General features: G+C 40.6%; 4 protein-coding genes across 6 annotated transcripts; 1 reads left to right on the top strand and 3 right to left on the bottom strand.

Annotated features, from left to right (window-relative positions):
- Window positions 1–688: 688 nt before the first annotated feature.
- Window positions 689–3,645, bottom strand: LOC148391947 (E3 ubiquitin-protein ligase NHLRC1-like). Its single transcript, XM_088386966.1, has 4 exons — window positions 3,544–3,645; window positions 3,093–3,201; window positions 2,742–3,017; window positions 689–2,089 (listed from the first exon to the last, which is right to left on the bottom strand). The coding sequence occupies exon 4, from the start codon at window positions 2,062–2,064 to the stop codon at window positions 883–885; it is 1,182 nt and encodes a 393-aa protein (XP_088243092.1). The 5' UTR covers window positions 2,065–2,089; window positions 2,742–3,017; window positions 3,093–3,201; window positions 3,544–3,645; the 3' UTR covers window positions 689–882.
- On the bottom strand, window positions 3,422–9,068 carry ptdss1a (phosphatidylserine synthase 1a). The gene is made up of 13 exons (XM_088386965.1): window positions 8,672–9,068; window positions 8,238–8,329; window positions 8,005–8,049; window positions 7,795–7,919; window positions 7,563–7,721; window positions 7,340–7,491; window positions 6,779–6,920; window positions 5,985–6,097; window positions 5,843–5,908; window positions 5,510–5,609; window positions 5,295–5,363; window positions 5,024–5,087; window positions 3,422–4,945 (listed from the first exon to the last, which is right to left on the bottom strand). Exons 1-13 carry the CDS (start codon window positions 8,854–8,856, stop codon window positions 4,857–4,859), a joined length of 1,401 nt encoding a protein of 466 aa, XP_088243091.1. The 5' UTR covers window positions 8,857–9,068; the 3' UTR covers window positions 3,422–4,856.
- Window positions 9,069–9,302: 234 nt separating this feature from the next.
- Window positions 9,303–11,000, bottom strand: LOC148391945 (uncharacterized). Its single transcript, XM_088386961.1, has 6 exons — window positions 10,291–11,000; window positions 10,091–10,189; window positions 9,936–9,992; window positions 9,725–9,838; window positions 9,533–9,649; window positions 9,303–9,456 (listed from the first exon to the last, which is right to left on the bottom strand). The coding sequence occupies exons 1-6, from the start codon at window positions 10,447–10,449 to the stop codon at window positions 9,388–9,390; spliced, it is 615 nt and encodes a 204-aa protein (XP_088243087.1). The 5' UTR covers window positions 10,450–11,000; the 3' UTR covers window positions 9,303–9,387.
- LOC148391944 (uncharacterized) lies at window positions 10,541–12,538 on the top strand. 3 transcript variants are annotated; one of them, XM_088386962.1, is made up of 6 exons: window positions 10,543–10,758; window positions 10,854–11,029; window positions 11,627–11,746; window positions 11,827–11,883; window positions 11,956–12,060; window positions 12,129–12,536. In XM_088386962.1, the coding sequence occupies exons 2-6, from the start codon at window positions 10,865–10,867 to the stop codon at window positions 12,231–12,233; spliced, it is 552 nt and encodes a 183-aa protein (XP_088243088.1). In that variant the 5' UTR covers window positions 10,543–10,758; window positions 10,854–10,864; the 3' UTR covers window positions 12,234–12,536. The 3 variants fall into 3 exon arrangements, with proteins under 3 accessions (XP_088243090.1, XP_088243088.1, XP_088243089.1); XM_088386963.1 differs by having other exon boundaries at window positions 10,555–10,631; window positions 12,129–12,537; XM_088386964.1 differs by having other exon boundaries at window positions 10,541–11,029; window positions 12,129–12,538.
- The last annotated feature ends 55 nt before the right edge of the window (window positions 12,539–12,593 follow it).

Here is a 12,593-nt window from a genome sequence, read left to right as displayed (position 1 = left end):
CCAAAAGAGGGGCAAACCATTTTTTGCACTGTGCACGAAACAGGGGCGAGCCCGCCGTTCATTAGACGAGGGCCAGACAGACATGTGATGGAGAGTGGTTATTTTTCACACAGCCGTGAAATTTCATTTTCACCCAATAAATGCTTTTACTCACCGACATTTAGACACGAGCTACAAAGTGGTGACCAACCTATGGCCTGTGGGCTATTTGTGGGCCTACTATCAATTTTTAATGGTTCGCACCATATAGTGAAAAAAAATACACAACACAAATTATGCGGTTAAAAAATATAATAAAATGGTGTGTGTATGTGTGGGAGGGTAGTGTGACATATAATACATAAATTTTAAAAATTCAGATTAAATATAAAGCCATTTTGCTCTGAGGCCTGTAGACTTGTCAATGTTGATCCAGAGTTCCAAGCAGACATGGTGAATTGGCATTTAGCTGTTATGCTTTGCTTTTTATTTATTTTAGAAACCTACTTTTATTTTTTTACTTTTGAATGTTTTAACTGTAAGTATTCTTGATGTGCTTAAATGTTGCCAGTTGTCCATTATACTGTGCATGAAGCAAACATCAAATCTTGATGTTGCAACTCTGCAATGCAAGTTGTCAACAAACTGCACAAACCAAGAGCCACCATTTCCACCACACCACATTTTCAATAAGCATATCCTTTTATTAAATGTGCATATCAATAAATAAAAAAAGTGAAACTCATATTGCACTCATAAAACACATGGAAAATCCATTTGAGAGGTCCAACTCCTATTTTATTGCCTAATTAAGAATCTATCTAGATAGCTTGCAATCTAGCTAGCCAACTATTTGTCTTGCTATCTATGAATAATATTTCAATTTAACTACAGTCTAACTTCTCAAGAGTATAACTTGACTGTGTGGTCACCGCCGTCCACAATGATAAAAGTATTGTTAAGTGGCACCAATCCAACAGGTCGAATGAGGTGCTCTGACACAAGAGGAGTGAGGGCAGCACCGCTTTGCACCCTCCCAAAAGTCCAAATCATCCCTCGATGTGAGTCGACGACAAGCAGGTGTCCGTTTCTGTCAAAGGTCACAGCGGACATGTTTACGGTGACCGAGGCAGTCAGGCTAAGACTTAAATTATCCGTCTGATAAAGAATGTGGAAGTCTGGAGTGAACACGGTCAGTCTGGAGTAACTTTGCTTCCTTATGTGCTCGGTCACATGCTCCATCACCGCCGTGTGACAGCTCGTCCTGCAGCAGGCCACGGCTTTCGGATTGTCCAAGTGTGAAGCCACCGTTCCCTCCTCCAGTGTGACGCCATGTTTGTAGTCCACCTTAATGCGGGAGAGTGTTCCCGCCTGGACGTCCGAGACCAGGATGCGCCCGTTGCTATCCGTGTCCACCCCCCACGGCATCGAGAATCCAGCCGTAATCGTGATCACATGGTTTCCCCTGGATGTAAACACCTTGACGGCTTTATCGCCCGCGTCGGTCACCACCACGTGACCGCAGGAGGTCACCGCCACATCCACCGGGTAACAAACCTCGTCAGCGGCGTGTCCTCTTTTTCCAAAAGCGTGCCGCTTCTTCCCTTGAGGAGTAAACACCACTACGCTCTTCTCACCTTCATGCACCACAAACAAAGTCCCTGAAGATGGCATCACCGCCAATCCAGTCGGATTAATAAGAGTCCCCCAGCCGCCAAAGGTCAAACTGAGTTGTAAGGTTTTGCCACTCACACCTGAGGCCTCTTCTTCATCTTCCTGTTTGTCAGGAGTGAACAAGAGCAGCTCCTGCAGGTCACTAAGAGGCTGACAGTGGGAGGTGGCGTCAACATGGCACAGCTGTCGACAGAAGGGGCACTCCAGCTTCCTCAGGAGAGGGTGGGACAGAGCCCCCACGCATTCCACACACAGAACGTGACCGCACGACAGGTTCTGCGGTCTACGCTGGGCCTGCTGAGTGTTGAACTTTTCAAAGCAGACTTTACACTCAAGCAAGTTGATCCGGATCTCTCGCAACGTGCCCTCGGGTCTCGTCATGTCGCCGTGCCTCCGGCAGCTGTCCGTCATGGCTGCAGATGTTCCTTACCTTTTACTTGAGGTGCAGGAAAGATAAAGAAACGAGTTAAGGTGCATGGAATGGAGCAGAGATGAAAGGAAACGGAGATATATAAGAAGAGCACTGCAACGTTGTTGTGTTGTGCAGTAGGCCCACGTCACGTGATGAAAGGCAGCAGCTCGCTGTTCTCTGCTGCCCTCTTCTGGAATTAAATTGCATTACATACTGCTGAAGAGCTTTTGTAAACTCCAGTCACTGTTAATAGATTAATTCGATATCTGTAATAAAATTAAATAGTCAAACATGACGGCCAGATTTATTACAGAGTAAAATTTTAAAAGTCTTGGATTTTTTTTTTAATTAACTAATGATTTTATGGATTACACCTGTTAAATTTTGATAATTTTATATTTAAATTTAACCAATATTATTGTTATTATATACGATTATTGATCATTTTAAAGATAACTCACTAATACAATTTAAATACATTTTTAAAAAATGAATAGCAATAAACATTACATGACTCATAATAGTAAAGCAGGACCAGGCCACATGTGTTTTCGGGCCAGTTTTCCCACCAGTTTTATATAAATCAAATACTGTGACTCCCTGTGGATCACAAACATGGTTTGCTTCTTTAAATCACAGGCGGTTTCAAGCGTTAACACGCTACATGGATACTTACCACGCCTCTCAGGAGATTCCAAATTCCATCATCTCCATGTGAATCCACTTCACAATCCCACAAGACTTTTGCCCTTCGCCGCAAAGTCACATTTCCTTGCAATGCAGTCGTGACGGCGCTTGACATGAGGAAGCTATTTTAGTTTCATGATGTGCAGTGAAATTGGATCTCACATAAGTCGCTGCCCGGGTCAGCCAATTTTGTTCTTCTTTGCTGAAGGTCACACCTCAAAGGTCGGCCAAGGGCGTTTCTGATTTCCTTTGTCAAGAACATAATCTACAAACATGACATTTATATATTATGAAGGTTTTTTTTTGCATAGTGGGCTAGTGGTTAGCATGTCAAGCTCACAATTCTGAAGTTCAGAGTTCAAATCCCAGCTGCGGCTTTCCTGTGTGGCGTTTTAAGTTCTTTCAGTGCTTGTGAGGTTTTTCTTTTTGGGTAGTTCAAAACATGCACACTAACGAGCCAAGGATAAAAAAAAAAAAAAAAAATCTTCAGATTATTTTACTCTGGCAATGTCAACAATTATGAGAGTAATTTTTTTTTAAACTCTTTTAAAAATAATGGACACACAATTTAGTTATACGTACTTTCTATAAAATATATGGCATAGTAAAGACTAAAAAAATAAAATTGGATTTAGGCCAGTAATTAAGGCTGGAATCAAAGAGTGAGTCTTTAACATGTAAAACATTTTAATATGGTTCAGTATTTCACAGTGATATAGAACGGCACAAGTAATTGCTCATGATGTTAGCATTTAGGCAAATTACATATAAATCCAGAAAAAATTGCGTACCATAGACAGAAACCTTTGTCCCAAGCCAGTCGCTGGTCTCAAAAATCTGATTTGTCAGGAATATTTCATTAGAGGTGTATCATCACTTGAATATCATTCCCAAAATCTAAGTATTTTAAAAAAAAAAAGATTGTAAGTACAGGCATCAGAGTACAAATGCAATAAGTGTCAAAGCGCCATCACCATCACAACTGCAGTATTCAGACCACCAACATTGATGTACAAATATCAAGACAAATGTGCTTGTATACTTTGACAAAACAGCAAGACTTAAAATAAAGTGAACTTGACATGAAAAATGCAAGAACAAACACGAGCAAGCAAAATTTGGCAAACGGGTCAAATACTGCATGAGCGGATTCCCATGGCACGAAATGCAAATAAATCTGAAATGATCAAAGATGAAACGCGCAAAGCCCCTTTATTAGTTTGATTACACACCGAAAGAATTGAGACAAAAGGAACATTAAGACAGGCACAAAAGGTGAATTTAAAAATGACGATGACAGTGGAGTAAAGAATGCCGCCATCATGCTGTGTGGCTTTCATGTGGTGTGTAACATTGCAACCATGCATGTGTAACGAGATCATCAGCAATCCTGGTTGAACTATTTCATTATCTGTCCTTCGTACCATCACGGTAAAAAAAAAAAAAAAAATAGCAGCCATTAATAAACAAGGCGTAAAAACACTAATAATAAACCCCAAGATAATCAAACATTCTAAATGTGCAGTTCTTCAGCGCAAACTTTCTGCAAAGTGCGTTCGATGTGTGCTTTGTTTTGTTCCAGGTCAAAAAAAAAAATGGTCTTGCGTGGAAGCCCCGCCCACATTCAAGTTCGGGTCATCAATGTACTCGGCGAAACATTTGTAAACCAACAAAACAGAAAACGTGTTATTATTATTAATAAAAACAAACATAAATCACAGAGGCTCAAATGAGCCAAATTCTACATGGCGGCTTGAAATAGTGAAATGTCTGGAGTAGTCATAAATGGCAGTTACTGTCTGTAAATGTTTAGCTACACGAGGCATGCAGTTAAATCTAAAAGTTGGCAGTTATTTATTATCATATCTCCTTTTCACGCGCACAAAACGTGTACGTAGACACACACACACATGCACACACCTGGTAAAGGAGCTTTTTATGAGCGTAGCCCGTTCGTGATGGGTGTGACGCTCGGACAACACTGCACTGGACCAGTGGTCTTTCCTGGAGGGAGGAGGGGCGGAGCCTCCTCGAATCATCCGATACCTTAATGCCCCCGTTAGAAGCTCTTTCGGGTGAGTTCATGAACCGCTTCTCGTGATTCCTACTGGTTCTCCACGCCATTAACTGAGTTGAGCTTCGCTGATTTCTTTTTTCTCAGTCTACTTTTCGAGCCTCCCACTTCAATCTCTCCTGAAATACACAAAGCCCTCATGATCAATACAAACTTTGTCGCTATCCTCCGTTGAATAGTAAAAAAATTCACTTTACCTTTATGTTCTTCTGGCGCATCATCAGAAAAGTCAAAATTGGCGTCCTCGCATTCGGATAAACTCTGCGGAAGATAGCACACAAGCGGACATTTAGCATGCACCCTTCAAATGCTAGCTTAGCAAACCAGAAGATAGTATCAGTATATTTCTTCACTTTTTCAGAGCCAATCAGCTCAATACTTAAATGGGCCTGACCCACATAATGATGTCACTTTTATATAAATTTACATTTATGTCTTTTAACTTAAGATAAATAAAATAAAGCATACCTTTCCTCTTGGGCCATAGTTCTCTGCACACGACACCATCCCAAACAAACACAGGAATGTAATGAAGGCCTAGAAAGAGTTCAATATGAGATATGTAATTAACAAGGCATTTTATTTCCCCCCCAAAAATAATAAGGAATGGTTGCTTGGAAAGTGAAACTGTCAGCAGTAGAGTGCGCTAGTTTACTATCAACACAAAAAAATGCTGATCTTACCAAACACAGCAGCCAGAGAACCACGTAGAGGATCTGGGTTTTGGAAAACAGCTCCTGTCCGAATTTGATACACGCCAGCGCCTCGAGAAAAGCTATAGCCCTGGGCAAGGTGAAAAGAACAAAACAAAAATCAGACAACAAGGCTTTTAACACTCAGAAAAAAGCAACATTGTGTTGCTTCACCAGAATGATTTGTGGGTTAGTAATATGAGTAAAAAAGCCTTCTGGCTATGTTTACAATTCTCACTCAATCAATTCAACACGGTGAAAAAAAAAGCTTGCAGCAGTTGACATTTATTCACATAAATAAAAAGACCTTTGTGACGAACTTACCCAAACACCCAACACTGAGTTCCAACTCTCTTACACTGAGTGTCTGTGAGATACGCGTAATACTGCCTGAAGCAAACAAAACGTCAAGTTAGAGCGAGAAGAACAAAAAATGTTTTGCGCTATAGACGCACGAGCGTTTCACCTGACTGTTGGCGCGGTGATGATGCCGACGAACAGGATCCGACACCAGCTGAGGGCGTGGCTTGCCGGAAACACGAATATGTGCTTGAGGAAAAACGTGTTTAGCTCCGTCAGCTGAAAGGTAGACAATAAAAGATTGTTAATATAACACCAACACCCGAAGTCATCATTTCACAATTAATCATTCGGTCATTATTTTGGTGTGTTGCAGAAAATTATCTTTATTTTTTTTATCTATTTACAAGAAATAATGTATCTTTTGAGACAACATCATATATCTGCAACAACACACTTTTATTCCGATGGCTGAATGATACAAAACCGAGCTAAGCTAGCTAGCTAACTTCATAATGAGAGTCAAGACCCACTGCAGTGTTCTTCCCTCATTTGGCTCGGAGCCTTTGAAAGTGGACCGGCTCCACCGTCCTCATGCTGATCCATTCTTCAAGATTGGTAATTACTGTGGCGCCTCCAGAGAGGCGAGGCCAAGTGCATGATGATAGTGTTCCATTAGTGTGCAAAATAAAACCCTCAGCGTGTTGCCATGGCAGAGAAAAACGCCAAAGACAAGAGCAGCGTGGCACTGAAAAATCGCACCCTCCTTAATTGCATCTGAGTAATCCGCCCTCTTTATGGGATTAAGTGTTAATGCGCAGACAGCAGGACACCCGTGCGTTAAATAGATCCGAGCGAGTTGGCTTTTAGAGTTCATCCAGGCAGCAATTAGATTAGCCCGGATTTACTACACCGGCTGATCCTCGACTAGCCAGCGTGGAGATGATGAGAAGGACCTACCTGCCAGATGATCATGAAGAGATAGACGCCCATCACTCGCTGCAGGGAAGACTTTGGATCCAGCCAGCGCACGTAGGTCCAACTGGCTGGCGTGAACTGTAAAACTGCTCGCTTGATCTTGCCCGTGGTGGTGTGGATGTCCCTGTTGGGAGAATCAATTCAAGTTTAGTGTGCACACAATAATTGCAATGAACAATGAGTATCGGGGCAACAGAACGACTATAATTACCGCGCCTAACTGGGGATTTTATTTCTATGAACTGCACTGCCCCCGTGTGGTCAAGAACAGAACAGGAGGAGCCAGCACAATGTCTATTGAACTGAAGCAAAAATGGGGCAAACACCGTTTTATTCTTTGCGTTCAATTTAAATGTGTCACTACTATATGTAGACTATAGAGTACTGTATTTGTTCTTAAAAAAATATTTAAAATTTTAATTTTTGGGCAGGTCAATGGCATTTCCATTCATTTTAATAGGGAAAGATGATTTGAGAGTGTTATGAGCTAGGAACATAGTCGTGGAACTTTTTTTTTTTCATTTTCAACTGCCCAGGACATACTTAATACTGGCCCAGTGGTAAGTTCTCATCTCCAGAAAGCGGCACACCGTCATGCCCAGCCAGATCCCCCCGCCGTTACACAAGAGGATGTCCAGAATCACCTGGTCCCACCAGCACTCGGCAAAGTTAGGCAGCAGATGCATGAAGAAGAGCTGAAGGAACCACATGTGAGATGAATCTCGCAGATGTAACACCCCGTGTAGAATATGACAACATGCAGTACCTCGGTGAGCTCCCAGGTAATACTGATGGTCCAGCAGAGGCCGTAGCTTCGGATCAGGAGGGCCTTCATGCCCCAACCCCAAAAATGGCTGAACGCAAAGATGTCAAAATGGCTGAGAATTCTCTCCCAGGTGATGACATGGCAGTTGACTGCGTACTCCTAAACACACGGCAGCAAATGCTCACACCTACGGTAGAATTTAATCGGCCATTCCAGCGACGCTGGACCTCACCATTACATCTGCCTCCCTCTTGGCGTAGCGCAGGTTCGGATCAAGCCAGTACATTAACTGTTTAACCTGCTGCCAGTTCAGGAAGATGATGAAAACCAGGAAGAGGAAGTACAGCACACTTAGACCTTGAGCAACAAACGAAGACCAGATAACAGAGGCTGTTATTCCAGAAAAAAAAATGCTTTCAGTATTCCATCAATTAATACTCACCAAAGACTATTCTCCATATCGCTGGATGAGGTCGAGTGAATGGACCTGTAGAGAAGGAATAATGTGAATATACATGCAGTTGTCTATAGATGATTCCAAACCACTGTGCTGCAAGATCATTAGGCATACCGTGGGAAATTATCCAATTTCACTTAATTGATCTAGAACCTTTGTTAATTTACCCACAGATGTTTAACACTGAACAAAACAAAATCTTTCATATGGAAACTCACCGTTGGGAAATGCCAAAACGCTGATAACAAGGAAGAAAGAAATCACCAGAATCAAACCAACCCATAGATTACTGTCAGGATTTCCATCATCTCTGTAATAAAAAACAATAAAAACAAAAGTTCAACCTGCACATAATGTTTCTGTGGATTCGTTTTGTTGTTTTCGTGGAGAAGGTATATTGTAAGTCTAAAATCATTCGCGATGTAGCGGGGGAAGACTTTATTGTCATGTATTTTGCTAATGTACCGACACGGCATGGTTTCATCAATGATTCAAAAGCTAATATAAAAGCACCGTCATGGAATATGGCGCATGTTTAATTGATTTAATTTGAGACAAAATAAAGCGTAATCAGGCTCCTTGACTCTATTAGAGCATCACAGCTACGGCTAGCCACCTGCTAGCACCTTAAGCTAACCTCTTCCCAGCTTACCTCACGAAGGCGAAATACGTCAGACACAGCACCGTGCACGTTAGCAGCGTGATGGTGTGCGGCCGGTAGAAGAACTCTATGGTTATGTCCTCGACCTGCTGCTCGTTTATCATTCGGAAATGCATCCTGTAGTTCACGTCATCCTTGCTTAGGGTATGCGACCCTCGGCTGTACATTGACGCCATAGGAGAGCTTTCCCCCCCCTCACCCAAACAGCACCGGGGGTTAGCTACTGGCTAGCCCGCAACACGAAAGAAGAATAAACACACATTTCCACAGTAAAAAGTAGGGTGCGAATAGGAAGAAAGTAAGGAGTCAAATAAAAACAGAAGCTTGGTGATGACTGATGAGTTTTGATTGGCGTGAACGTAACTGGGAGTGTCCCCGAGAAGCGGAAGAGCTCATTTGCTGTTTTGAACGTGACCTCTATAAGGAATTCACAAAAACATTATGAATTATTTAACCCATGTAATAATCATGATGTGGGTCAAAAATAATATTTGAATGTCAAATGGAGTTTCACTGAAAACATTCCATTTTATTTCCGACTTGATGTTTCTTCGTGTTTGTCGCCCGCTAGTGGTTGTTTATTGTTTTGCAGGATAAACAAAATCAAAGGATGGGCCATTGGTGCTGTTAAAACTACATTTTATTGCATAATGTAAACTTCTGAGAACTTCTGAACTTTTGATGTGTTAATAATGACTAAAAAGCAGTCAGTTGATCTTGTCGGGTTGTTTTGTTGAATCATGTTTGTCCTCCTCCTGTCTCAGCTGAATAATGGGCTGCAGGGGGGGGGAAATGCTCCTCATTAGTTTAATCAGTTTAGAGATGAAATAAATCAGAGAGAATGCAACACACCAGCGTATTAAAATATTGCCTGCACACTGCTTTACTCTCCCAGTAGATCAGAAATAAGGCAATTAAGCTTTCCACCAGAAGCAGGACATACGCTGTCACCTTGATTCCCATTTGCAGCTGTGGGAAAGAAAGAGATGAATCTCATTTTGAGCTTCCAGCATAAGAAAAAAAAAAATCAAATGCTGAACCCACCTTGGCCTCGTGCTCGGCATCCTCCCAATACGAGGTGAGGTCGAGCAAAAAGAGACAAAGTAACACAGTGGACTCCAGGAAGATGATGATGTTCAGACAGAATGACACCTTGGTCTGGCAAGTGCAATAAAAATACTCAAATCCACAAACCCGGAGAAAAAAAAAACCATCTCAGCCAACCAAAGCAACATTTTCCCCAGAGTCCACTTACCACACACATGTTGGGAACACTTCCCGCCGCATAGGTCAACATTCCACAAAGCACAAACTACCATTGATAAAATATAAAGTAGAAGAATCACAAAATAGCACATAAGTAATTTCAAATGTAAATCAAAATTCAATTCGACTCAAAAAGTTACGTACCGAAATGCTTGGTAAAAGGATAAAAATGTCAGCACGTGGAATGGAAGGATATATCAGACCAAGACTGAAAAATGTCACTCCAGCAAGACATTGTGCTGCCTACATATTTAAGAAAAAAACAGTCAGCATCCATTTACAACTGTGCTTATCCATTTTCTCTTAATTGGTCAGGAAAGTGATGATTTTTTTTTTACACTCACCCCAAGAGGTTTTGGGAATCCATTGTAAGCAAAAACCTTAAAAGAGTCTCGGAACACACACTTAAATTCTCGGGGCATAACGTAGCCCCATCCTTCGCTATCTTTCCTGATGGAAATATTGATGATCATGGAGTCGTCACTCACAAACGTCTTCCTCATTGTTCTTCGAAGATCATGGACCGAGATTTTACTGTTGATCCGCTCGAAGTGATGTTCAACAGGTTGAGCAAAGAAATGATGATGATCAGCAGCCAAGTGAGGAAGTGACAAGTGTGACCTCTTTGTCACAACTTGTGCTTCGAAAAAGGGGTTTGTTAAAGAGTCGAGCACAGTCTGAGACGGTAAGTGACAACCCGCCTGCAAACTTTAACAACTTGCATATCTAACATTTTGCAACCCAATGCAAAAAAGAGTTTTGGAAAAATTTTATTTCTAGAAGGAACTGATTCTGGTTCAAACACGGAACAGGTGGTGACAAAACCCGAACTAAACCTTATTACAAAATACATGAAAATAATTATTTTATGTGTATATAATTGTATATTTTGATGATGTACTTGCAGGTGAGTGCAGTATGGCTTGTTCACATGAGAAAATGGAGATCCAAGAAAATGAGCAAGGCCTGTGCGAAGATGTTGAGAAATCGCCGAGGGTGGTACGGTACCAAGCCACAAAATTCGAAGAGGATGAAATTTGGACTATGCATGACTTGCTCCGGAATAGAATGGAGATGTTGGGGGTAAGGCCGAGAAGCATGCTTTGGTTAATTTTAATTTTAATTAATTATGAAGATTTTTGGATACGATTTTTTGTTTGTTTTTAAAAATCTTTAATTCTGTTTCAAAATAGTTTTTTTTTTTTATAAATGATGTAGTTATTTGAAATGTGGCTTCATAACAGTGATTAATTGGAGGACAGCATTAATTATATATAATTTAAAACCTCCTTAAGGAATCTGAGTGAATGTTTTGAACAGTCAACAATACTGCAGGTCGAAGTTTTGCGGTGTTCAGTTAAAGGATGTCCAGCCTGTTCGAAAGTCAGCAACAGGAAACTTGGGTTCTTGTGGTCTTCCTTGTAAATGGTAAAAAAAAAAAAAATCTGCATGCATTGTAGACTGAACTAGTTTTATTATTGCAACAAAAATAAGTGCATGCAATTTTTTCTTTTAGAAAAATATTCATGTGATGAATAAGCAAATTAATGAAATGTATTATCTGAGTTTTATTATTTATTATTTAACTGTGCAGATAATTTTATATCCTTTTTTTTTCATGCTACCACACTATTTCACATCAATATTTCTCACAAATTGATTATGGATCAATCATTGCAGTTCCTGCAAGTTGTCAGCGGAGTGCCCAGTGTTGGAATTGGTCTTACGCTGGCCATAGGCTTGAGTATAAACGAGTCGCTCGCCACGCTCTTCAGAGTTTCTCACATGACTGGAATGCTTGTAAGAAGTCTATTTATTTAATTATATTATTATTTTTTTTTTTTTTTTTCACAATCATTTGAAATTCTCCTGCCTTTCAGTTCATTTTTGCAGGAATTGTTTCCTGCATGTTGGAAAGATATCCAGTATTGCTAAATGTAAGTAAGCCTTCTTACATTACATGCTCATTAATATTTATTTGAAATAATGGCCTTGTTTTTTTTTTTCAGGTGTCCCTCATCATCAACAGCGTTTGTGTCATTTTTGCATTACCCGGCCTGGGTTTAATAATTGCTGACCTGATACAATGGAAGGACAGAAAACTTGATTTGATGGTGAGAGTAATTATGGAGGGGAAAAAAAAGATTGTTTCATAAATGACCAATTTAAAATGTCTTTGTAGATGGCGGTGGAACTTTGCATTTTGGGATTGCAGCTTCTGGCCAGTATAATTCTCTGCGTGTGGATCTCCAAAGTGAAAAGTGGCAAAAATAAACCAATTTGCTAACTATTTAAATTTTGAAGACTTCTTAACGCATCATTTTTTTTTTTTCCATCTCAAACTTCAGGGCAGTCCCCCCACCTACAGAAAAATGTGGTTAAACAACTATCTGATTTTTTTTTCATCTCAAACTTAAGGCCATCCACCCCGCTGAAAAAAATGTGGTCAATGTGTGCCTCTAATGGAAAAAGACACCTGCACCCCCACAACACTGCAAAATGCTACATTGTGGTTGTCATAATGCTCTCTTAGTGTTTAACAATATTACACACTATTTGCATGCAAGACTCAACTAAAGGCAGTAAATAATAAATTTAACAAATCTTTTCATACAAACTTTTTTTTAATCATCTGTACAAGTCTCAA

The sequence above is a fragment of the Syngnathus floridae genome, chromosome 10, assembly GCF_059516105.1.
Source record: "Syngnathus floridae isolate MCC-2025c chromosome 10, RoL_Sflo_1.0, whole genome shotgun sequence".
Classification (NCBI taxonomy): Eukaryota; Metazoa; Chordata; class Actinopteri; order Syngnathiformes; family Syngnathidae; genus Syngnathus; species Syngnathus floridae.
Note: the sequence above shows the minus strand (reverse complement) of the source record. Positions and strands in the feature narration are given on the sequence as shown.